The sequence below is a fragment of the Lampris incognitus genome, chromosome 19 (assembly GCF_029633865.1).
Source record: "Lampris incognitus isolate fLamInc1 chromosome 19, fLamInc1.hap2, whole genome shotgun sequence".
In the NCBI taxonomy this organism is placed as follows: Eukaryota; Metazoa; Chordata; class Actinopteri; order Lampriformes; family Lampridae; genus Lampris; species Lampris incognitus.
Genome location: NC_079229.1, coordinates 2,988,001 through 3,015,462, shown reverse-complemented (window position 1 = coordinate 3,015,462; position 27,462 = coordinate 2,988,001). Strand labels below are relative to the sequence as shown.

General features: G+C 44.3%; 1 protein-coding gene across 1 annotated transcript in view; it reads left to right on the top strand.

Moving 5' to 3' along the window:
* Window positions 1-27,462, top strand: part of tgfbr1b (transforming growth factor, beta receptor 1 b) — a 66,543-nt gene that overhangs the window by 19,471 nt on the left and 19,610 nt on the right. The window contains exons 2-3 of the mRNA XM_056299014.1: window positions 13,992-14,243; window positions 23,808-24,083. Of these exons, the coding sequence (XP_056154989.1) occupies window positions 13,992-14,243; window positions 23,808-24,083 (528 nt within the window). The remainder of the gene's footprint in view (window positions 1-13,991; window positions 14,244-23,807; window positions 24,084-27,462) is intronic.

Here is a 27,462-nt window from a genome sequence, read left to right as displayed (position 1 = left end):
TGAGGGAAATTTGTCTTGGACATAAATGCCGCCACATAAAAATACATACATTATAGTGCAGTAACAGACATAAAGTGCATAGCACAGACAGGTGCCGATGTAAAGTACATTCAAAAGTATGCAACACAGCCCCTCATTTCACACCCTCCTTATGTCCTGAGTTTAGGAGATTCACTGATAAAGGGATGAAAGCTGTTTTATTCCTGTTCAGGTATTTGTTCCTGTATTTCATTGGAACCCTGTACCGTCTACCTGACGGGAGCCATTCGCGTTCTGAATACAGCACATGGGAGTGGTCAGCGATAGTTGTTCTAGCCTGTTTAACTATTAAAGAACATCTGGAGGGAGTGATGTTCCCTCACCCCCATCACTTTCATTGCTGTGTGGACCAGTCTGTTTTGGATTTTAACTTAACTGATGTTACCAAACCAAGCTGAAATTCCATAATGTAATATACTTTCTATCACAGCGTGATAAGCTAACATCATTATCCTCTGTCCAACCCCAAACACCCTGACTCTGTGCAAAAAGTAATATCGCAGTTGGATCCGAGTACATGCAGAATTTACATTCCAAGACAGATTACGGTCAGTATTTACACCCATGGGTCTGTAAGAATGAACCTGTGTAATACAAGCGTTTTGGATCAGTAGTGGAGAATTATCCCCCAGAGGTCCGGGATCAAAAATAATTTATTCTGTTTTCTTAGTGTTTACAATGAGATGATGGTCACCACACCATTGTACAAACTTTTCAACCTCTAAACTAAACCTGGGAATGCCAGTGTTTGTATCCACATGTCCTAAGATGGCGCTGTCATCAGAAAACTTGACCACAAAAGTGCTGAGATGACTGCTTGTACAATAATTTTTATATAATGTAAACAGAATTGGAGAACGCAGGGCGTCCGGGTGGCGTGGCGGTCTATTCCGTTGCCTATCAACACGGGGCTCACCGGTTTGAATCCTCGTGTTATCTCCGGCTCGGTCGGGCGTCCCTACAGACACAATTGGCCGTGTCTGCGGGTGGGAATCCCGATGTGGGTATGTGTCCTGGTTGCTGCACTAGCGCCTCCTCTGGTCGGTTGTGGTGCCTGTTCGGGGGGAGGGGGAACTGGGGGGAAATAGCGTGATCCTCCCACGCACTACGTCCCCCTGGTGAAACTCCTCACTGTCAGGTGAAAAGAAGTGGCTGGTGACGCCACATGATCGGAGGAGACGTGGTAGTCTGCAGCCCTCCCCGGATCAGCAGAGGGGGTGGAGCAGCGACCGGGACGGCTTGGAAGAGTGGGGTGATTGGCCAAGTACAACTGGGGAGAAAAAAGGGGGGAAAGTCAAAAAGAAAAAAAGAATGGGAGAAGTCACATCTCTGAGGAACGCCTGTGTTGGAGTCTACAAACAGCAGTCTGACATAGGCCTTGTGGTTTTCAAGGTGTTGTGAAACGAAGTGTATTATGGTTAGTATTGCATCAGTAATGCTATGATTGTCTTTAAAGGCAAACTGATAAGAATCTAGCTGTTCATTTATGTTTGACTTCAGCTTCCACACCGTCATCTTTCCCGGACACTTCATGACAATAGAGGTCAAGGCTACTTGTCTAGAGTCATTATTTTCCTGGGGAACAAGCTAATAATTGACTTTTTCCAGAGATGGAACTATATGTGAATCAACAGACCTTTGAAAGACAGACACCCAGGCTAGTGTAAGTTCCTCTGCACACATCTTCAAAAGGGAAGCTGAGCACCATCAGGGCCTGCTGCCTTATTGGTGTTTGTTCTTTTAAATGGTCTTGTGACTTCTTTGGGATTAATTAAAATGGTGTTGATGACACAGTCATATTCTAAAGAGAAATCATGTGAATCAAACCTAATATAGAAGTTAATTTGCCATGCGTTTGCTGTCATCTGTTGTGCGCACTGTTTCCCTGTTGGGAGTCATATTTGTAATAGATTTCATAGTGGCCCACAGTTTCTTCGTATTGTTTTCACAGAAGTCCTTTTCAGTGGATTCCCCATATTGTCTTTGTGCTATGTTGAGTTTCTGGTTCAGCTCCTCTGTGCTGATCTTAGTTGCACTAGGTCCCTCTTCCTGAAAACAAGCCTCATGTGTTTGATACAATCTGATGACGTCCTTAGTGATGTAGGACTTGTTATTAGGATACTGCTTTATTGTCTTTTGCGGTATCACAGCCACCACACAGAAGTTAATATGAGTTGTGATGGCTTCTGTGGATCTGATCAGATTCATGGAAGATGTCCCAGTCTGTACTCAAGTAACAGCCCTTCAGAGTTTCAGTACTGTCAGTGGACCAGACTTTAACAGTTTTAACAAGAGCTCTGCTCCTTTAAGGACTGAACAGTAGATGGGAACGAGCTGACCAGTGTTGTGATCCGAACCGAACAGTGGTGGTTTGGCTCTAGCTGTACATGCATCCTGGATATTTCCATAGTATTAGTCAAGAATTTTACTATTTCTAGTGTCACATTTAATATGCCATTCAAAGCCAGGTAAAAGACATTTCAAGTTTGCAATGGCTGAAATCCCCCAAAATGAGCATGGGAGCATGTGGTGTGTGATGCAACTGCCTATCTACACATTCCGCCGCTTGGGCTGCAGCTGTCCCTGCGTTTCCATTTGGGGGCACATAAACAACACAAATCACAGTGTTTCCAACCTCCCTCGGAAGGAAGAATGGCGTGACACTTCCACATAATAGCTCAACATCCGGGTTACAGATAGTCTCGCGTATGTATGGTGTATTGCCTACACCGCTTGTCATGCAATAATCTGGATCACCATAATACCCGTTGTACCTACAAATCATACATATTTATTTCGGGCTGAAATACAAATTTGCGATACATTTTACTTACTACTGTATATCTGAACATACTGTACATAACCACCTACTACATGTATATAGAGTAACTTTTTTTTACCTGTTTAATATTTATCTCAGCACTCCTTGCACTCTTCACTTCGCACTGTTTGTATCCTGTTTACAGTTCACAGAAATGATTTCACTTGTATATAGTCACTCCTTGTATATTCCTGAAGATATAAGTATATATTATATTATATTATATTATATTTTATTATATTATTCATTCATTATCCAAGCCACTTATCCCAGCCGGGGTCGTGGGGGTGCTGGGGCCCATCTCAGCAGTCATTGGGCGGCAGGCAGCCATCCATCCATAATCCGAACCGCTTATCCTGCTCTCAGGGTTGCGGGGATGCTGGAGCCTATCCCAGCAGTCATATATTTTATATTTTATATATTAAGATTATTACTGAGGATACGAGTATATTCCTGAAGATTGTTGTGTTGTTATTCTGTGTAAGTACATTGAGAGCCACTAAACTGGAGACAAATTCCATGTATGTGTAAGCATACTTGGCCAATAAAGATGACGCTGATTCTGAAGTCACACAGCTGTACCTGTTGGAGCTCGGTTATGTGAATTGGACATTATTTTCCCTCCAAAGCGAGCCTCCCGACATTCTCCCGGCCTTGTGATTCGTCATCTCTTAACAGAATATCTTATTATGGCTGGTTTCTGATGCTGGATATTGAGTTGAGACTGAATGGAATGTGAACTGAATTCAGTGGTGCTTTTGTAAACCCTTCTCAGGCTGTCAGCTCATGTCTGTGACCTTCACATTCCCCTAAAGAGATCAGTTGCTTTCTTCGACAACTATCACCAGCAGGCAGCTAGTAAGTCACAACACACACACATCCTACTTGCCTGCATCGCCTGCCACCACAAAACTTATTCTGCTGCATCAGACAGTGAACACACATCTTCAGATGAGCTGTACTAACTAGTATGTGCTCGTATGTACTAGTATGTGATGAAGTGACTTATCCCCCTGCAACAAAAGGTACATTAGCATATTGTGCACTTTTATTCCTATAGCTGTGTATTGCCTAGATGTTAAATAATTGTGATTGCATTTGGGTATTCATTTGCAAAATGAAGAAATGCAAAATGAAAGTGAGTTCAGCTTGCAGTGTGTTGGCTCACCCAGACATCGTTCTTTAATGAAAGGTTATACTGCACACTGCATAGAAGATGTTGATCACACAGAACGCACAATAAAACGTCAATCTGCAACCGGTGGGTTTGTCACAACATGATGATGATGAAGGCCAGTGCCTGGAGGTACGCTAGAGGTACACTAGAGGTACACTAGAGGTACGCTAGAGGTACGCTAGAGGTACACTAGAGGTACGCTAGAGGTACGCTAGAGGTACACTAGAGGTACACTAGAGGTACGCTAGAGGTACGCTAGAGGTACACTAGAGGTACACAAGAGGTACACTAGAGGTACGCTAGAGGTACACTAGAGGTACACTGGAGGTACACTGGAGGTACGCTACAGGTATGCTAGAGGTACACTAGAAGTACGCTAGAGATACACTAGGGGTAGGGTCGGTGGTGATGGTGGTGGTGGTGGGGTGGGGTCATTTAGAAGTGTGATATACTGATGTCCAAACAGTGTTTCAGAAACAGTAACAGGCAGTCAGGGCATTATACTATACTATGACGTTACATCAGGGCCTCTGGTCTCACCGGATCTTGTGTAATACATTATACTGTACTATGACGTTACATCAGGGCCTCTGGTCTCACCAGATCTTGTGTAATACATTATACTGTACTATGACGTTACATCAGGGCCTCTGGTCTCACCAGATCTTGTGTAATACATTATACTGTACTATGACGTTACATCAGGGCCTCTGGTCTCACTAGATCTTGTGTAATACATTATACTGTACTATGACGTTACATCAGGGCCTCTGGTCTCACTAGATCTTGTGTAATACATTATACTGTACTATGATGTTACATCAGGGCCTCTGGTCTCACTAGATCTTGTGTAATACATTATACTGTACTATGATGTTACATCAGGGCCTCTGGTCTCACCAGATCTTGTGTAATACATTATACTGTACTATGACGTTACATCAGGGCCTCTGGTCTCACTAGATCTTGTGTAATCCATTATACTGTACTATGATGTTACATCAGGGCCTCTGGTCTCACTAGATCTTGTGTGATACATTATACTGTACTATGATGTTACATCAGGGCCTCTGGTCTCACTAGATCTTGTGTAATCCATTATACTGTACTATGATGTTACATCAGGGCCTCTGGTCTCACTAGATCTTGTGTAATACATTATACTGTACTATGATGTTACATCAGGGCCTCTGGTCTCACTAGATCTTGTGTAATACATTATACTGTACTATGACGTTACATCAGGGCCTCTGGTCTCACTAGATCTTGTGTAATACATTGTGACACCAATCAGAAGAAGGCAGACTGCCGGGCCCAAGATAAAAACAGAATGAAAATTACAACTATAACTAATACATGCTTTTTATCTGTCTGGATTGCCATTTTTGAAAAGCTTCACTTTTTTACTCCCTTACCTCACAATAATTAAAGCTTCACAGCCACACTCAGTCGTGGGTGACTGTCTCTGCACATGATTGAGTTGCTCATCCTCACACACTGGACCTGTGCACATGATACGTCATAGTCACACATGCTGACGGGGCCTCAGACTATCTGCACCCCTCACACTTTCAGATCATCTCTGCCAGCATCTGTCCTGAGCAAGTTGGGATTGATTGGTAAATCAGGGGCAGATGAGCGGTTCTCCCCCCTGTATAGAGCCTCATTTATCAATATAGGGTGCACTTAACCTCAACCCCTGGGTGGGCAATCTTATCCAGAAAGGGTCGGTGTGGGGGAAGGTTTTTGTTCCAACCAAGCAGTTACACACTTGTGTCTCCTGATCAAGTTCCTCAGCAAAGCCTCTATGGTTGATCAGTGGCATCAGGTGTGTAACTGCTTGGTTGGAACAAAAACCTGCATCCACACCGGTCCTTTCTGGATAAGATTGCTTACCCCTGCGTACCAGCTGCAGGGTCACCAGTGTAACCTGAGTAAACATCAAATGACCAGTGCTTGCATCATCTGTGTCCCAAACCATAATAATCAGGGTAAACATTTCCTCAGCCAGCTGTTAATGTTCCTTGGTAGGCTTCCCTACTGTAAACATGGGAGATATGGGAAGCAGCTGCCCTGTGAGTCTCTCACCACCCTGTTTTGACTCAGCTTCATGGCAGCGTGTTGATAGGAACATAGCCCGGCCTACAGAGACTGCAAAACCATCTGCAGGCACAAACCTTCTGCAAGCCAACGCATGTTACCAAGTTTCACATCAACCAGTCAGCCGTGGGAGGAGTGACGAGTTTGGTCAAACATGCGTCCATGCTGTTGTTGTTTAGTCTGACAGTCATGATAGAATTTAGTCAGCTATTTATACTAGGCCTAGTGTACTTGTCTGGCTGTATTTCTGCTTATCTGTGTGTTTCTATCTGTCCTTCAGTAGTTGTTCTGTGATATCAGTTGTAATGTTGTACAGTTGTTCCAGTGCAGATTCTGGCACTACAGTTGTTCATTATGCTTAATCTTTGTTAAATTGATTAAGAACAATTTTGCAGGTAATCCGATTTCCCATTTTTATTGTCAACTTGGTTGTGAGATCCATACGGCAAGAGTGTGGAGGCTTCAGAAATGAAATGTGATTCACAATAACAGGAATATGAGAAAGTTGAATTAAGAAATTGATTTTACTTCTAGCCATGCTGTGGGCAGGCGTGGCATACAACACAGGGGATGTGCATGCCAGTGTGTCCAGGCCAGAACTAATCTGCAAGTGGAGTTCAGGTTCTCCACCTGCAAAAGCAATCTTTATTAAATATCAAGAGCTGCTCACAATAACTCGGTCCTCTGGATGGTGGGTGGGATGACAAGAGCACAGGGTCTTTATTTTTTGTTATGTACACTGTATAGCTGCCACCGGTCCCCCTCTTCTGCATGTTTGATCAGCTGAGCAACCAATCAGCATCACTTCTCCAAGAGGGGGACAATCACCACAAGTGAAACAAGGAAACTCAGAAAGGAAAAATGACAACATGTATCTGATAAAACTTAGAAACACACATTTGCACGTGTTTGACAAAACACACTTAAATCGTGTTTAATAATATCAGTATATCAGTTGGCGGCACGGTTGTGCAGTGATTAGTGCGGTGGCCTCACAACAAGAAGGTCCTGGGTTCGAGCCCCGGGGTAGTCCAACCTTGGGGGTCGTCCCGGGTCGTCCTCTGTGTGGAGTTTGCATGTTCTCCCCGTGTTTGTGTGGGTTTCCTCCGGGAGCTCCGGTTTCCTCCCACAGTCCAAACACATGTAGGTCAGGTGAACTGGCCGGACGCAATTGTCCCTAGGTGTGTGTGTGTGTGTGTGTGTGTGTGTGTGTGTGTGTGTGTGTGTGTGTGTGTGTGTGTGTGTGTGTGTCGGCCCTGTGATGGCCTGGCGGTCTGTCCAGGGTGTCTCCATGCCTGCCGCCCAGTGACTGCTGGGATAGGCTCCAGCATCCCCGTGACCCTGAGAGCAGGATAAGCGGTTCAGATAATGGAGGGATGGGTGGCGTATATCAGTTTAGGACAGCAGTGATGACGGTAAAGGTGAAGACACAAGAAAAGGGGGAGAAAGGACTAAGGTGTAATCCAGAAAGTGGTCCAGGGAGGGTGTGAGGCAGATGCTAGTAGTGTATATGTGAATGTGATGTGTCCACATATGTGTGTGTCCACCAGGGATGGGCATTTCAAGCAAAAATACTATAGGATGTTCACTGGGAACTATTCCACCATTCTTTGAAGACCCCTGCCTGCCTGCACGCACACACACACACACACACGCACGCACACACACACACACACACACACACACACACAGATTTTGATATTATATTCTTTTGTGATGCAGTGCTTGTCCGAATGAGCCAGAATCCACAACAGACTCTAATTAAAGATGAACAAGTTTTATTCTTTATACTTGTGTAATGGATGTAACAATAAAGGATCTGGAATTAAACTGTTAAACCCAAAAACCAGGGGTGCGCGATATTAGATTTTTGCTGATATGTTCCAACTCATTTTAGCCGATGCCGATACCGAAGTGTGCACATATGTTGTACACCTAACTGTAGAGAACATCAGGTCTGTCCTGTAGTGAACTGAACTGAACTGGAGCTGCTGCACTGACCCCGAATGCTCCGCTTACCCACACAGGCATCGCGCTGCTGATCTCTGTTTTCCCCCCTCGGCGCGTGGATATGCGGCCCTCCAACAGACAAGCACCATCTGTTTAAACATGGTTAACATCAGCACTTCCGGTGGAGTAATGAGTGGGTAGGCAGAAGATTTTAGAGCCCCCTGCCAATTGTTCAATAATTTGATAAAACAACAGTGCTTTTGTATCTGCATCACCCATTTTGTTCAGCTGGGAACAAATAATCGTGTGTTTTTGACTACTGAGTGTTTTTGAGTACTAAATTACAACCACGTATTATGGGTGCTATAACACGGTGGCTAACACTGACCAAGTTAACTGTGCTGCTCCGGACCACGCTGCTCTCAGGTCTACTGAATCACTTGGAGCTGATGTAGCATCTGAGTTAACATCACTGAGAGGACATTTGGGCTTCTGTGGAAACTAAAATAGACACCTTGGCAACGTCCAGAGGTGGACAACCTGGCTTCAGAAAGTAAAAGTCCTGCCACATATTTGTTCCACCCACACACTACACCAGCTGAATTTCATTCTTCGGCCAGGTAGAGTGACATCACCTTGTTTAATGACTGGCTAGAACAAATGCTACATGGCCAGACTTTTATTTTCTGGAGCCGGGGTGTCCACCTCTGGCAACGTCTCTAAGGTCCGAAATTGCATCGATACGGACCGAACTGCATGGTGACTTAGTGTCAGTCAGATCCTATGCTGGGGCTCCGTCTAGCCACATGACAGAATTGGAAAAGGGGGCAGATCACTGGTCGGATGAGACTCATCCCTGGAGTGCAAGCGACGAAGTCTCACTAAACATGTGGCTTTCCTGTCGGACAAGTGTGAGGATTTGGAGGACAGGTCACGCTGGAACACTTCGAGAATAAGTGATCTATGTGAAGGCGTGGAGGGACCACGTCAACAGTTTTCTGCAACTAGAAGAAAGACCCCTGCTTGACAGAGCACACCGTTTCTGCCGCCGTCTCCCCAGGCTGGACAGAGGCCACGTCCCTTCACTGTTCGTGCACACTACAGCGGTGTCAAGGGGGACATTATGCAGCGCACAAGACAAGTAGGTCTACTTCTCCACAATGGCCAAAGATTTCTGCTATTCCCGGACTACACCGCTGCTGTGCTAAGAAGAGGGTGGCATTCGATGAGGCCAAGAAACTACTCCCAAGATCTCCAAGGGATAAAATATGGCCTGCTTTTCCCTGCGTGATTTAGGATTACACACAATGGCAACAAGTCTGTGTTCAACACTTCCAAAGGAGCAGTATCCTTTATCCGGAGCGATACCCTGGTCATCTCATGTTGGTCTGATGTTGTGAACCACATAAAGTACTATGGCAGTATCACTGATGTTACCTGCCCGGCCTAACAACTAGCTATGCTAGCTGACTGACTATGACTAGCTCTGACTGCCAACGCTAGCATTACCTGTGCAGCATAACAAATGCTGGACTTTCCTTTTACTACAAGCGTTACTTGGGGGTAAACAAGTGCAACGGGTGATAGTTACGTCGCCATGGAAATGTTTATTTGATTGATGATTGTTGTATTTTCTTTAACAAGGCTAGTATGGCATTCGGCCTGCGGTTTGTTGTTAGCCGGTCTTGCTATGCTAAGTTAGTTGTTTTTAACCACCTCAGCATGTAGTCAGCTGTTCATTGAAACTCCAGCCCATACTACTTATTTGGTAAGAGAATAGTAAGTACATGGAGAGCACACCATTTGTATAAATTCAAAGAAAGGTGAATCAGTTCATCTAGACACAACTTTTATTGAGAGATACATTTCATCATCATCTAAGTGACCTCTTCGGTCTCAACTGACTGCTGGTATCCCCACCCTTATCAACAATACAGTGACATAACCACCCAAACCAACGACCAGTTTCATATACAAATATGGGCGTGAACATTAACTGGAGTTACAATGGCCATGTGTACCATTCACAGAGCATTTGGGAATGTTTTCAGTCACAGCATTGTAAGATGGTGACAGATGTACTCTTAGTCCCCCCCCCCCCCCCCCCCGGTTCAGGGATGGTTGTTCCCTCTTATCATAGATGCCCTGTTTGACTTCCCGTTCAAACCAGTGTTCCTCCCTATGAAGGATGTGCACATCCTCATCCTTGAAAGAGTGGCCACTGGCCTGTAGATGGTGTAGACTGTGGAGTCCTGGCCTGTAGATGGTGTAGACTGTGGAGTCCTGGCCTGTAGATGGTGTAGACTGTGGAGTCCTGGCCTGTAGATGGTGTAGACTGTGGAGTCCTGGCCTGTAGATGGTGTAGACTGTGGAGTCCTGGTCTGACGTGTTAGCTCTCCTGTGTTGTGCCATCCTCTTGGACAGCGTCTGTTTAGTTTCCCCAATGTACAAGTCACGTCAATCCTCCTGGTACTTAACAGCTACACTAGATTGCTCTGTTTGTGCTGGGGACCCGGTCCTTAGGGTGGACCAACTTCTGGTGCAGTGTGTTTTGGGGTTTGAAAGCAACTGAGAAATGGGGTTTGGAAAATACGTATCTCAGCTTTTCCGCCACATACGGACTCACCACTGGTTTACTCTTAGGCAGCTGTTGTCCCTCTCCTCTCTTCCATCGGCTGGTGCACTGTTTGGGGTCTTCCTGGCTTTGACAAACGCCCAGGTAGGATAACCACACTTAACCAGGGCCTGTTTAATGTGGGATTTCTCTCCTTCCCCGGCTGCTGTGTCGGTGGGGACGTTGTCAGCTCGGTGGTCCAGCGTCCTGGTGACTCCTAGTTTGTGCTCCAGTGGATGATGAGAGCTGTAAACCAACACATAACACATACTGATCAGTATGTGTTGGTTTACAGTAAACACCAACAATCAAATGTCCCCATCACCAATTGTTATTTCACAGTGTAAGAAGGCTACCCTGCCATGTTCCACTTCCTCCCTGGTGAACTTGATGTGGTGTCCACAGAGTTCATGTGGTGGTGAAATGTGCTGCATCCTGAGATTTAATTTTAACCCAGGTGTCGTCCACAAATCTGAACCAGTGGCTAGGTGGTGTCCCTGGATAGGACATCAGAGCCTCTTTTCCACTTCCTCCATATACAAGTTGGCCACTGCAGGTGAGACTGGGGAACCTATAGCGCCCCCATGCCTCTGCCTATAGTCCTGCCCCCTGTATGTGAAGTAGGTGTACTGAAGACACAGCTTCGGGAGCAGACACACTTGGTCAGTGTTAAGGGTGGTCCTATTGCTGAGGGTGGGGTCGTTTTGTAATTTCATACGGACTACCTCCACTGCTTCATCAACAGGAACACGCATGAAGAGAGACTTAACATCATAAGAGACCATTGTTTCATCCTCTCCATAATGACGTCCCTCACCTTGTCCACAACATCCACAGTGTTCTGATGTGATGTTCATTACTGCCTACCAACGGGTTCAGAATAGATACCAGAAACTTAGAGAGGTTATACGTCACTGAGTTAATCATACTAACAATAGGCCGTAATGGCACATCCTGTTTATGTATCTTAAGTAAACCATACAGACTGGGTGTAGCGCCCCCTGGGTATAATCTGTGGTAGAACATTCTGTCAGTAGCACTGTCCTGTTTTAACAGCTTCAGACAATCTATCACCTTTTTCTTCTAACAACTGCCTGGATGTCGTTTCAGGGGCTCATTAGTATTCATGTCACTAAGTAACGTCATAACTTTCTCATGATGGTCTGGCTGGTTTAATACAACAGTGCCTCTGCCTTTGTCCGCCGGAAGAATGATGATGTTAGTGTCTTTACTGAGTCATGAGAGCATTCCTCTCATCTCTGCTGAAGTTGGATGGCGGCACCTTCGGATTGCTTAGGCAGGCTGAAACTTACATCTGTCCCCATCTTACAATGCTGTGATTGCAAACATTCCCAAATCCTCTGTGAACAGCACACATGGCCACTGTAACGCTAGGTAATGGTCACACCCATATTCGCATATGAAACTGGTCATTGGTTTCAGTCGTTGTGCAGCTGTATTGTTTATAAGGGCGGGGACACCTGCAGTCAGTTTAGACTGAAGAGGACACTTAGAGGGGGGATGAAACGTCCATCCATCATCCGAACCGCTTGTCCTGCTCTCAGGGTCACGGGGATGCTGCAGCCTATCCCAGCAGTCACTGGGCGGCAGGCGGGGAGACACCCTGGACAGGCTGCCAGGCCATCACACAGGGCACACACACACACACACACACGCACACACACACACACACACACACACACACGTTGTGTCCAGATGAACTGATTCAACCTTCTTTGATTGTCCAACCTGGATTACTGAGCATGCACTTTGAAAGACATTTGTAAAATTGCACTTTACAATATTACCCGGCTGATGCTGGACAATACTGAATACACTGGAACTGTCATTTTCATTGGTGTTATCCCACCGACATTGTTCACTAATGTTTCCTAAGTACCAATATATTTTTATTTTTCGTAGGTCCACTTGGCAGGACTCAAATTGCTTGCTTGTTTGTTAAGGCTACACAATAGGATGCATAGTTGAGGTTGAATGTGGGGTGGGGGTAGGGAAAGGGGGAGGTGGGTGGCAGGATGTGGATATTATGATGTTTTTGCACCCCTCTTTGTTCTTTTTTTCTTCTCTTTTCCCCCTTTATTTCCCCTTGTTAACCTTTTCCTCGTCTCGGCGGTCTGTCGTTCCTCTGCTGGTCTACTGATGGTAAACGTCCCCTTTCGTTTGGCGTACTGACCGCACGATCAGGCTATCGTCATTTCAAAGCCCTTATTGAAAGACGTGTTTAACGCGTTTCACCGTGGCGGTTTTCATGGTATAAAATGAGTGAAGGTGAATGGCTGCTCTGCCGACTGACTTCCATTCATTCTAAAGCAATAAAACAAGATGGAGTGATAGGAGAATGAAGTTATAAAGGAGAGGGAAAACCCCACAGCAGTATAAAAGACATCACAGGTGCGTCTGAGGTAAAGCACTGGCAGGGGAAGAGGAAGGTTTCGGGCCAGGCTTGAAGTGACTCTGAGCCTGTCGCTCTGATAGCAGCTGGGAGTTTGCTCTTTGTTTAGAGGCAAGACGAGAGAGAAGTCTGGGTCACTTTTGTAGAGAGCTAAGATGTAGCCCATCAGAGGTCGAACAAAGGGTGGAGGAGGGTACGTGTTAATATGATTTTGCACGCAAGTCCATGTAGTGGTGAACTGGCTGAAATGCTACCATAAAGGTTTGGAACTGTGCAAGCAGTAACAGGGAGCCAGAGTAAAGACACAGAGGCAGTTGTGCGCTTCGAGGTTGGTTGCAAACCAAGCGCACAGCAACACTGGATTCTTTGCAGCCTTGGGATTTTACGGGCTGGGATGCCAGCGAGGGGCATACTGTAGTTTGCAATTTCTTAACTGCATTAGCAGCTGGATAGCTTGTAGGTAAGAATGCTGGCTTTCCTGCCTGAGAACGGCGGTTCAAACCCCAGTTGGGACAAGTCTCCAGTAAGACTCTGTGGCTTAGACTCCTAACGCTATACGAGCCAACTACCTCTCAAATGTGCATCGCTTCGGATAAAAGTGCCTGCTAAATGAAATTGTAATATGGATTTTTTTTATTTCCTGTTTTTTTTTTTTCAACACGACACTGAAGTCACATGAGACTGTGTTAAATATTAATTTGGCTGCATTATATTGGGTAAAAATGGTTTAGTTAAATTAATTTTAGCTTTGACTAATTGAATATTTGTGTACATTTTAGATTGAAATGCATTTTGTCAATATGAAATACTGTCTTTTCTTATATACCTGCTTTTATCTAATCCGTCCTTCTCTGTTCATTCTTTCCTCTTGCTCCAGGACTGCAGTGCTACTGTGATAGTTGCAGCTCTAACTCCAGCTGTACAACAGACGGGTTGTGTTTCGTAGCTGTGCGCAAGTCTGGCAGCCGCCTCATCAATGAGCGCAGCATATGTGTGGACGAGAAAGACCTCATCCCACGGGACAGGCCCTTCATCTGCGCTGTGTCTATGAAGGATGAGAAGGGGATCTTTCCCATTTGCTGCAACAAAGACTACTGCAACAAAAACCCTGACCCCAAGGTGTTCCATGGTAAGGCAATCAGATATCTGCACAGACTCACACATGTGGCAGCAGCAGCAGCAAGACACTCAGCCTGCGCTCACTCTGGAAGCCTCATGAGTGCCAGCGGTCACCTGCTAGCCCTCTAGCAGTCATTGCCAGGGAGTGGATTTCTAAGCTGGGCTGTAGACATCAAGTTTGGTTTTGCCCAGTGGCTTATCAAGTTTGAAGTGGAGTTATTAAGAAGGAACAGATCCATGTCTGCAGCTGGTTGTTGCTTCAGCATGCAATTACTAATTTGCATGCCGTTAACCTTAGCTCAACTTCAATTTGCTACTCTTGAGCACTGGCACTGTGATGCTCACTGCTGCTATGGTGACTGGTGCTCATACAATATGAATGACCGCCGGCTGCCTTTGTCACTAATGACGCTTTCAGTGTGAATCCGGGTTTTGAGGTGCCCTCTGAGTGACCTCCTCTCCTCAACAAGATGATCACAATGAGGGAGAGTGTTGCTGTTCACGCTCTTGCATTTCAGTAGCATGTGAACAGGGCAGTAGCAGAACCAGGGTAAGGTTAGCATTAAACAAAAATGGATCCTGTTTCCTTCTCGAGTGCTCTCACAATTAAGAGTGTGTGGTTTAAAAACATTAAAAAAATTACTGAAAATTTGTTGCAAATTATAAATACTTGCTCATTAAATGTATCAAAATGACAAATTACTGGTTTGTATGGTTATAAAGCACGATAAGAAAATCTCCAGCAGTCTTTCAAGGAAAAATGTTTTATTTCATTGGACATTTCTAATGGTAACATTTGGAATGGAATAACAAAAAAAAAGAAGATTTATAGCATACGTTTTGGACAGATTTCCATTTTTTGCAATTTTGCACCTTTTAACCCTCGAAAGCCCACAGCCATTTTTTGTTGCATGAAAATTTAGCCATGATCAGACCTACCTAAGGAGAGCCCAAATAACGGAAAGCATTTTGAAAATCTGAAAACTAGTTATGAAAACATGTCAAAAATGTCATGTTGGGTGGCATCTGGGTAGTGTGGCGGTCTATTCCGTTGCCTACCAACACAGGGATCACCAGATCGAATCCTCATGTTACCTCCGGCTTGGTCGGGCATCCCTACAGACACAATTGGCCGTGTCTGCTGGTGGGAAGCCGGATGTGTATGTGTCCTGGTTGCTGCACTAGCGCCTCCTCTGGTTGGTCAGCGTGCCTGTTTGGGGGAGGAGAACTGGGAAGAATAGCATGATTCTCCCATGCGCCATGTCCCCCTGGTGGAACCTCACTGTCAGGTGAAAAGAAGCGGCTGGTGACCCCACATGTATCAGAGTAGGCATGTGGTAGTCTGCAGCCCTCCCCAGATTGGCAGAGAGGGTGGAGCAGCGACCGGGAAAGCTCGGAAGAGTGGGGTAATTGGGCGGATATAATTGGGGAGAAAAAGGGGGAACCGCTCCCAAAAAAAAAGTCATGTTGGGCTTTAAATGATGCAAACCAAGTAATTTTAGTATTATGGTTTTAAGTCTAATAACAATGAAGAATTGTTTATTTTATATAATTGTTTTTTATGGAGGGGTCCAAGCCGAAGGGGCTTGGGGTCACACATTCAAAGTAGCATGGCTCCCAGTAACAACGGTGCTGGGAACCCTATTGTAATGGCTCAGATTGTTGTTATTATTATTGTTATTATTATTCCATCGGCAAACGTGGTACTGCTGCATTCACCGAGAAGTTATGTGGCATTTTCAGGGGAGGTATAGAATGATGCACACGTCAGACACAAAAAAGACATGTCCACCAGCAAGTGGAGCTATAATCAAGGTAATCCTGTAACCCCCACATTGTATATCGCGCGTTCAAAAACACAAAATATAGGCTATGCATATTTCCACCTATAATTTTCCCCCCACAAAATTGCAAAATATACAAAACCTACTTTTTCGAAATCCTAGGTCCGATCTCCGTGGAACTTTGCACCTAGAAACTATGGATGATGAAAAGTTAACAAAACAATTTTGATTATTGAAAAAATACGAAAATTATGAAGGAGCAACTACCTCTAGGTTGCAGTGAAAACAGGAAGTGTTGCATATCTTGGCAACAGTTAGTCCTATTAACACAAAATGTTATCCAGTAGGCTCCCATATCCCACTAAGGTATCTCTCCTTGAGGTGTCTTCCATTTTTTTTCTCCCTGTTAAAGGTTTTTTTTTTAGGGAGGTGTTCCTTAGCCAATGCGAGGGTCTAAGGAAAGGATGTTGTGTTGCTGTAAAGCCCCTTGAGGCAAATGTGTAATTTGTGATATTGGGCTATACAAATAAAATTGACTTGACTTGATTGACTAAGGCTATGTGGAAAATTTGGCGCCAGTTGGCGACTAGTTAGCGCCTTTTTAACAAATTTGCAAAATGTGTGAAACCCACTTTTTCCAACTCATTTTAATTTGTGTGGATGCGTTCCGGGAATTGTGCTGAATCTTGAGCTACAGGACATGCTCATTTCTGCAAAAATTGCGATGTGTGAAACCTTCTTTATCGAACTCCTCTTAAGTTGTAAGTCTGATCTCCAGGAAACTTTGCATCTAGAATCTGTGGACCCTCATAATCAAAAGTTAGTAAAGAGCTTTGGTAATCCGAAAAATGCGAACGTTATAAAGGAGCAGCTTCCTTGAGGTTGCAGTCAAAACAGGAAGTGTTGCATATCTTGGCAACAATCAGTACTACTAACACAAAACTTTGCTTAGTAGTTGCCTGTGTCCCACTGAGGCTCTGCAAAATTTGGCACCAATCGGCCACTAGGTAGTGTTTTTACACAAAATTTTGAAATATGAAAAAAGCTACTTTTCAAACTCATCTCTGCATGCATTCCCTGAATCCAGCCGAATCTCAACATATAGGCCACGCCTATTTCTTAAGATTCGGCTGCCCCCCGAATTTGCTACACTACCTTTAAATCTTTTTGGGTGAGGCTGCTGCAAACGTGAATTTGTGCCACCACCGTCCCACCCCGGAAGCGGAAGTGTTGGATATCTCAGCAACAATCAATGTTAAATACATAAAATTTAGCTCAGTAGCTTTCCATGTCTCCCTGAGGCTCTCTACAAAATTTGGCGTCAATCGGCCCCTAAGTTGCGTTTTTCAGAAAATTGCAAAACATGCGAAACGTGTTTTTGAACTCATGTTAGTTTCTATGCACACGTTCCCTGAATTGAATTGAGCTGAACCTCGAGATATAGGCCACGCCCATTTCCGCCATAATTCCCCCCCCCCCGCAAAATTCGAAATATGGGAAACGTACCATTCCTGCTGCACAAAACTTTACATCTAGAATCTAGGGACCCTCATGATCAAAGGTTATTAAAAGAATTTTGATAATCCAAAAAATGGTCATTGATCGAGTGATCACATGATGAGATCAAAGATCTGCGATTACAATTTACTATTTCATTCAGCAGGTACTTTTATCTAAAGCGATGTGCAGCTGAGAGGAGGTTGGCTTGTATAGCATTAAGAGTCTAAGCAATGGACTCTCACTTGAGACTCAGCCCAACCGAGGTATGAACCCCTATCTCCGGCGGTAAAGCTGGAGTTCTTACCCACTGAGCTGTCCAGCTACCTACCATGAAATCAAAGATGGCGCTGTACTATGGTGATCTACTATCGTTTTGTTTGTGCAAGAGTCTTGCACAAATACCTATGATCGGCAGACTTAACTGGATATAAGATTAGATGTTCCCAACAGCTCGAAGATGCAGTATGTGCCAGGAGGTGCCAATGTTAACCTACAACAAACAGGTGCCACCTTCGAGTAATGGCCACAGACAGTGCTGCCGGAGGCGAGGTAAAGGAGTGGGCACCCTGTTGAGTCTATGTCAGTGTCCTACCTGTTCCACGATTCCCAGCGCACTGCTGCCAAATAAGCTGTCAAAGGAACAGGAAGTACTGATGAGTGTTCTGCTTTACAGAGACTTGGCTGGGTCCTTATATACCTGATAGGGCTATAAAACGGGAGGTTATTTCTGTGCACTGCATGGACCATTCCTTTACAACTACTGGCAAGGTAAATGGATGTCATGTATGTTTATTTGTTAACAGTTCATGGTGCACTGACATGGAAATAGTCTCTCAGTCCTGTTCACCAGTGTTGGAACAACTAACAATAAGGTACAGACCATTCTATCTCCCAAGGGAATTCCCCTGTGTGTTGTTAGTTGCTGTCTACATACTGCCCAAGTTACTGCTGCAGCAGCGCTGTACAAACTGTATGGAGCCATTATCAGGCAGGAGAACTTGTACCCGGAGGCCATTTCAATACTGGCGGGCAACCTTAACCACTTAAACATGTCACCTGCCCAACCAAAGGCAATAAGACTCTCGACCACTGTTACGCCACGATCGATCAAGGCAGCTTACAGGTCAATCCTACAACCTCACTTTGGGAAATCCGACCACCTACCTGTCACTGCTCTTGCTTCCTGCGTACAAGCAGAAAGTGAAGTGTGCACTGCCCACATTGAGGACAGAATCAACAGGCTGGTCAATATTAAAAGGATTCAGCCTTGGGTTTGGATGAGTATGCTGAATTGATCACTGGCTATATTTGATTCTGTGTGGATAACTGTATTCCAGTACGGTCTGTTCATTCCTACACCAACCAGAAGCCCTGGATTAACAGGTTGAAGCAGGCTACCACTGCTTCACCTCAGGTTGAGGCAGCCTACCACTGCTTTTAAATCGGGGGACAAGGAATGCTACAAAAAATCCAGGTATGACTTGAGGAGAGCCATCAAAGTCGCTAAAAAACAATATAGGGACAAACTGGAAAATGACTGCTGTGGCTCACGGCGTATGTGGAGGGGGCTGCAGGTGATTATGGACTATAAATCTAAACTCAGTGTTGCTATAAACATATCTGCCTCTGTCCTGGATCAGCTTACAATTTTTTATGCCCACTTCGAAGCTCACAACAGCAGCAGAAAGAGCCGCTCGAGGGGCCTGTTTGAGGAAATCCTGCAGGAGCATGATGAGGAATGTGGGGCGAGTAGCACAAGCACACAGGTTCAAATACAGACATATTTGACAGAGAAAACTATCCTGTGCTCAGACAGCCCATTCCAGTACTGGGGAAGCAACATAGTTCAGTTTCCCACCCTGGCTGCCACTGCAGCAACATTTCTCTGTGCTCCTTGTACCAGCGTGGATAGTGAGAGACTGTTCAGCGCAGCCTCCAACATTGTTGATGCAAGGAGGAACAGGAGAAGGAGCAGAAATGCTCTCTTGAAGAAGAACCTGCCATTGCTCTTGAAATTGTGAGCAGTAGTAAGTTGCTAATGCAGTGTGTAGCCTACTTGTTTCAACTTATTTTTTGTTTACTGTGTAGCTGTTGCTCTTTTGTTTTACACTTTAATTGTAATTCTTGTTTATTTTTGAATATTTAGTTTTTAAGTTGATGTTGCGCTACTGTTTACTGTTACTGCACTTTTTAAAAAAAATTATTTTACTAAATTGTGGCTGCACTTTAAGAATTTGTTTTAAAGGAATGTTGTTTATTCCTAGATTTACTTATTTCTGGATTTTTTTCGGTTATGGCTGTCAAACTAGATAATAAAACAAAGCTCTATGGCATTCATTCTCTGTATGTATTTATTTGTTAATGTTTTACAAAGGGTTTGACCTGAGCCAGGCCATACAACAATGATAGCAGTCATCACATTCATACAGGGTTAGTAGTATACATCTGTTAAAAAATTATATTATATTTAGATGTAGGCGTTGCGCACTCATCAGCTGCCAAGTTCGCTTTATAGCCAACTATGAATTAATTTTTTTTCTCCTACATCTATCTTAATATTCCGCTCCTCATTTGTTGAGTACTTTCATCAACACCATTGACGGTTTCCGAAAAAAGGCTCTCTCTCTCTCTCTCTCTCTCTCTCTCTCTCTCTCTCTCTCTCTCTCTCTCTCTCCATATATATATATTAGGGCTGTTGGAATGAATTTCTGTATTCGAATATATTTCGAATATTAAAAATGTTAATACTATTCGAATGCTAGAATTGTCATTAAAATGTGTAAAAAAATGTTTTTAAGAAATAATATGTAAATGTGTTGGCTAACGTTAGCGAATCTCACTCTTCTCGCCTGCCTACCCATGTGAAATGCTTTTGACGTGTCATGAACAATAAAGTTTGAGTCTGAATCACAATATCATTAAACGCGCGCAATACCATTAACATCACTATCACAGAAATGGCAGAAAGAGAGGACACAGCGGAGGTCACCACTCCTGACCATCTGACGTCATGGTACATTCTTTCAAATCACAGACCTAATTATGCAAGGCTTGTTTTGCGCACCCACACGCGGCTGCAGTGAGCTAAGCACCAACTGTACACTGACGGTTAAGGCCAATCTAATATTAACCTTAACTTGGCATCATTTTCGACATCATCATAAAACCTACGCTGAATGTATAGGCTGTCTATCAACACGCAACTACGGTAGGCTACGTCTTCATTGAAGTGGCCTATACCCACCGGTGTGTAAAGACACACACAACTCATTCAACAACACCGTAGCTATCTCCTAAATAGGAACTGTATGTCGTGTACACAAATGAACCAAAACGTGGGAACGAATTGTATTGTGCACGAATTAACCAACACATGAGGTATTTTAATAGGCGATGGAAAATTTGTCTCATCAGTCTCATTCTCCTACTGGCAACCGCTAACCACTTAGGACACCTCTCGAGGTCTCCTAAATATCTGGGGGAGTAGGAGTGTTTCTTAGCCTTGAGGACGTTGATAAATAGCTTTTATTCAAACCTGGACTTGACCTGGACTTTCTGAGAGTTCATTCGTATTTCTAGACGTTTTGAGTGGTTGGAATGCCCTCTAGTGGACAGGATGTACTTAATAACCACACTGATACTGTAGACATTGACATAATCCTGTAATAGGCTAAATTAGAGCTTTAAAAAAGTCGAATATATTCGAATATTAAAAATAATAATGCATATAAATTCGAATATAATTATATAGGAAGATTGACAGCCCTAATATATATAAAATCCAGTGAGTCAAGTAAATTCTATATGAGACAGTACAAGCCTGTTTCATGCCTTAAGCAATCATCAACTGTCAATACACACACACACACACATGCACATGTATAATGCACTGGTATCGGATTGGTACCCGATATCGGCAGATAGAACAGTTTGGGTATCCTTGTCAGGACAGAAAAAATGGTGGTATCAGAATATCTCTTATTTTTAACCTGTCCCTGTCATTGTGCGCTGTTCCACTGTGTTTTAAGAGGACCACCGTTGCCCTACCTAAGAAAACACCGGTTAATGGTTATCAACCTGTTGCTTTGATCTCTGTTATTATGAAGTGCCTGGAAAGATTGGTTATGTCATATATAAAATGTAACATTTTTGCTACCTTGACCCATTACAGTTTGCCTACTGTTCCAATAGATCTGTAGATGATGGTCTCTCACTTGTTCTGTATACTGCTTTAGTACACCTTAAAGAAAAACACCTATATCAGAATGTTTTTTATTGATTACAGCTCTGCTTGTAATACAGTTGTACCATCCAACTGGTGTTGAAACTCAGAGGTCTTGATCTGGGCAACTCTATCTGTAATTGGCTATTTGATTTCCTGACAGACAGGCCCCAGACTGTGAGAATAAGTCAAACATACTCATCCGCATTAGTTCTTAGGACCGGTGTACCTCAGGGCTGCTGACTTGGTCCCCTATTGTACAGTCTCTTTACACATGACTATGTTGCCAAATATAACAACATCATTAATTTCGCAGATGACACCACAGTGATCGGACTAATAAACGTTGGTGATTAGCGGGCCTGTAGGAAGGAAGTGGAAGATTTAACCATATAGTGCCATGATAGCAACCATTCTCTAAATGTCAGTAAGACGAAAGAAATCATTGTTGACTTCAGAAAGATCAGAGAAAATCACATTCCTGTTCCCATCAATTTGTCATCTGTTAAAATATTGGACAGTTTTAGATTTCTTGGTTTACACATCACAGACACCCTCACATTGTCTCTCAACACCAACTGCATCCTCAAGAAGGCACAGCAGAGAGTGTATTTTCTGAGGCGTCCTTTTATCGCAGTATCATCAAGAGTGTGTTGACAGGCTGTATCAGAATGTGCTTTGGCAACCTGACTGCTCAGGACTGCAGACTGCTTCAAAGGACTGCAAAAATTATTGGCGTAGAACTACCACAACTTCCTAATATTTACACCACTCACTGCAAAAGGAAAGCCCAAAACATCACTAAGGACACTAGCCACACCACTCATGTTCTGTTCTCACTCCTTCCATCTAAAAAAACATTACCGGTGCATCAAATTACACACCACCCATCTCAGTAATGGTTTCGTCCCACAGGCAGTCAGGTTGCTGAACAGCTGACGCACCCATATGTACCTTACAATGTTGTGTTATCGTGCACTTTTCTATACTGTGTATATAATGTATGAATTCATGTGTACATAGTCAATATAGAGCTGTTGCAGTTTTTTTTTTTGGCTGGTGTGTCCTTTGTCCTTGTGTCCCTTGTATTAAGGCAGAGAGAGCCAGAACACAAGAATTTCATTGTATTTCAAATGCATATGACAATAAAGTTGAACTTGAACTCCAATTTGAAGTGGCCACTCGAGACACATTCAAGACGTATTGTAATGTAATGTGTGAACAGCAGTCCATCTTACCTACGTTTAGACACAATCAGGATACATCTGCATATACCACATTTACACTTTTAATCCCTTATGATCTTAACAAAACATACACCTGTTACATGTGTGAACAAATTGTTGCCTTTGCACTAACAGTTTAGTAACACTGGCAGACAAAGACAGACATGTGGTATCACCAGCTGGCTGGCCACTGTATAACTTGTCTTGATGTTGTTTAACTTGTCTTAGTGTTGTAGAATGAATGTGAATTCACCTGTTCTGAGTCAGCCTAATTGACTCAGGACAGGTTAGATCGCCCCTGCCTGCACGCACAATGGCACGCCAGAGTGAGAGTAAGAGCCAAAGATGTGCACACAGTGGATGGTCTCTCTCATTTAAATACTTGGCAAACAACTTGCTTATTCTAATTAGGTGATTTTAACCTCTTGTGTTTTCAACATTGTGAGTTTAAATACAAACCTCAATTGACCTTTTGCAAAGTCCCGCCCCCCTTACTTAATGTTGCTATGCCCATCATGCATTTCAGAACTATCCAGGCAGTAGCCGGAAAACACTAAAACATGAAGGAAGAAATCAGCGCATTGTGTGGGTAAAAGTAACAGGTATAATAATTGACCTTTCGCAAAGTACCGCCCCAGCACGGTGCTTGTCCAATCCTGCTACCTTAGCAACGGTCCGTCAACCTTTCAAACACACAACAAAATGCTGAAACGGTGTGCCTATGGGGTCTGCAGACCGGATACTAGATATGTGAAAAGTTTGGAGGGAGTGTCATTTTCTAAATCGATGGATCTGTTTTCCTTTCTCTCACCTCTCCTTTTTTCTTCTCTGTCCTCCCACAGTCCCTCCAGAGAAGGCTGCCCCACTCGGCCCCGTGGCCCTCGCAGCGGTGATAGCAGGGCCGGTGTGTGTGCTTTGCCTGGTGCTAGTGTTAGCTTTCTATGTGTGCCACAGCCACCGCGGCTTGGGACTGGGGGCTGGTGGGGCTGGGGCCCACCACCACCACCACCACCGTGTGCCTAACGAAGAGGACCCTTCCCTAGACCATCCCTTCATCACAGTAGGCACCACCCTCAAGGACCTCATCTATGACATGACCACCTCTGGATCAGGATCAGGTATGGTGCTGGGCGCTGGGATGTGGGTGAGAACGTTTGACTGTGGGTGTAGTTTTTGTAGGGTTTAATCTAATGGTTTGGTCACGTGTGTGTGTGTGGGGGGGGGGGGTCCGTGGCTAATTTAGCAAACTACTGGACCTGTCAGCCTAACGTGTTTTGTACACAGGTGTGACGGTGTACTGAAGAACCTCGTGGTTGTGGTGATTAAAAACCTCGAAAAACGTTTGTTTTTGTTATTGCTGCTCCCTCTCTTCATTCACTCTCTAGCTTGCTTGACCAACGCTACTCTCTGTCGCTGCCTGATCCGAGTCAGCGGCGTGCATGCATGTGCAACTCACATCTACGACTGATCCGGATCGGGCAGCGACATGATCACAACTTTTTAAAAGTATTTTGATAATCCAAAAAATGTGAAGGTTATAAACGAGCAGCTTCCTTTAGGTTGTTGTCAAAACAGTAATGGTTGCATATTCTTGTTGCTGCCGGATCTGAGTCAACCATAGATGTGACTTGCACGTGTGCAATTGTAAACGGTTTCCCCAGCTTTATTATATTATGAAAATACACAGAGTTGGGGTCAGACCAGAATGGTTGCACAGCAAACCTTTTCTTTTTGGAAAGTGCACGTTCATATTGCTCGCATTCGTATGAGGGTCGGCCTCCGAGGCTGCGCATCCACAGGCCAAACGTTTTTATCAGGTATTTCTTTTAGCTTGAGTGCTGCATATTAAAACTTTTTCCCCATATTTCCCGTTCAGTCGACTTGGCCGCTACACAAAAGTCCTCTAATAGCAGGAACAACACCGGTTCTTCTGTCCGTGTGTGCAAATATCTCTGCTGCTTGTCTTGCATACTACTGGGCCTGTCAGCCTGATCATTTATCTATTTATTTATTTGTTTTCCGATTTCCCCCACTTTTTCTCACCGTTTGTACCTGGCAAATCACCCCACTCTTCTGAGCCGTCCCGGTCGCTGCTCCACCCCCTCTGCCGATCCAGGGAGGGCTGCAGACTACCACATGCCTCCTCCCATACATGTGGAGTCACCAGCCACTTCTTTTCACCTGACAATGAGGAGTTTCACCAGGGGGGTGTAGTGCTTGAGAGGATCACACTGTTCCCCCCAGTTCCCCCTCCCCCCGAACAGGCGCCCCAACCGACCGGAGGAGGCGCTAGTGCAGTGACCAGAACACATACCCATATTGGGCTTCCCACCTGCAGACACGGCCAATTGTGTCTGTAGGGACACCCAACCAAGCTGGAGGTAACGTGGGGATTCGAACCACCGATCCCCATGTTGGTAGGCAACAGAATAGACCGCTGAACTCCCCGGACGCCCTGCCTAATAATTTTTGTGCACATGACTGTATGATCAAGGACCTCTCATGGTTGTGGTGATTCAAAACCTTTGAAAAACCTGTTTCATACCGCAATCGAGTGCAAACACCTCAGCTGGTTTTTCACCCAAGTCTGAGCACTGGAGATGGGAGATACGCCTGGCAAGGATATGCACTCTTCTAGTTTTATATGGATTTATTTGTTGATGGTTTCAACAGTTGATACATTGAAGGAACCAGAAATCTTTAAAATAACTTGTGTAAGTAAAAATCATGTAAGATACATCTGTATGCCCGCACTTCTTTTTATCATATTATTGTCTGAACTTGAATGAGATACCGTTATAACAGTTGTTGCTAAATTTGGATTTATAGGTGAAATATAGATCAGGCCAATTATTGTAGCACATCAGTAATTAATTACTGTAAAGCTGATATCAATGGTAGATCGTAGATAGTAGATATTCATTAGATCAAGAACTTAGCATTCTGTGACAGAATGCTTTGTCAGTCTTCTACTACTACTACTACTACTACTACTACTACTACTACTACTACTGTTACTATCAGCTGCTCCCGTTAGCGGTCGCCACAGCGGATCATCCATTTCCATCTCTTCCTTTCCTCTGCATCTTCCTCTGTCACACCAGCCACCTGCTTGTCCTCCCTCACCACATCCATAAACCTCCTCTTTGGCCTTCCTCTCCTCCTCTTCCCTGGCAGCTCCATATTCAGCATCCTTCTCCCAGTATACCCAGCATCTCTCCTCCACACATGTCCAAACCATCTCAATCTTGTCTCTCTTGCTTTGTCTCGAAACCGTCCAATCTGAGCTGTCCCTCTAATATACTCGTTCCTAATCCTGTCCTTCTTCATCACTCCCAATGAAAATCTTATCATCTTCACCTCTGCCACCTCCAGCTCCTCCTCCTGTCTTTTCATCAGTGCCACTGTCTCCAAACCATACAACATAGCTGGTCTCATAACCAACCTGTAAACCTTCCCTTTAACTCTTGCTGGTACCCTTCTGTCACACATCACTCCTGACACTCTTCTCCACCCACTCCACCCTGCCTGCACTCTCTTCTTCACCTCTCTACTGCACTCCCCGTTACTTTGGACAGTTGACCCCAAGTATTTAAACTCATATGCCTTCATCACCTCCACTCCTTGCGTCCTCACCATTCCACTGTCCTCCCTCTTATTCATGCATATAGGTATTCCATCTTGCTCCTACTGACTTTCATTCCTCTTCTCTCCAGTGCATACCTCCACCTCTCCAGGCTCTCCTCCACCTGCACCCTACTCTCACTACAGATCACAATGTCATCCATGAACATCATCGTCCATGGAGACTCCTGCCTGATCTTGTCCGTCAACCTGTCCATCACCATTACAAACAAGAAAGGGCTCAGAGCCGATCCTTGATGTAATCCCACCTCCACCTTGAACCCATCTGCCATTCCAACCACACACCTCACCAGCATCACACTTCCCTCATACATATCCTGCACCACTCCTACATACTTCTCTGCCACTCTCAACTTCCTCATACAATACCACACCTCCTCTCTCGGCACCCTATCATATGCTTTCTGTAAATCTCCAAAGACACAATGTAACTCCTTCTGGCCTCCTCTATACTTCTCAATCCCCAGTATAATCAATCGATTATACTGATTATCAACTCATCAACACAATTTGACATAACTCATTGACCTTTTTTCTAATCAAACCAAAATTTTAACCAAAATTCACCTCCATTTAGCATGTCCACTAAAGCATTTTGAGTTGTGTCCCTGAAGAGCACCTCAGAAGTAAAAAGTTATATTTCATAACTGACGTACTTTGTTTAAAAAAAAAATTTGATTATGTGCTCTTGAATAATTTTCAATCACAACCAAATTTCATTAGTGGCTTATTATGTAATAAGCCATGACTGCATTCACAAACCCCCCCCCCCCCAAACAAACAAACATGGGTGTCCATTTAGCGTAGCGGTCTATTCTGTTGTCTACCAACACGTGGATCGCCGGTTCGAAT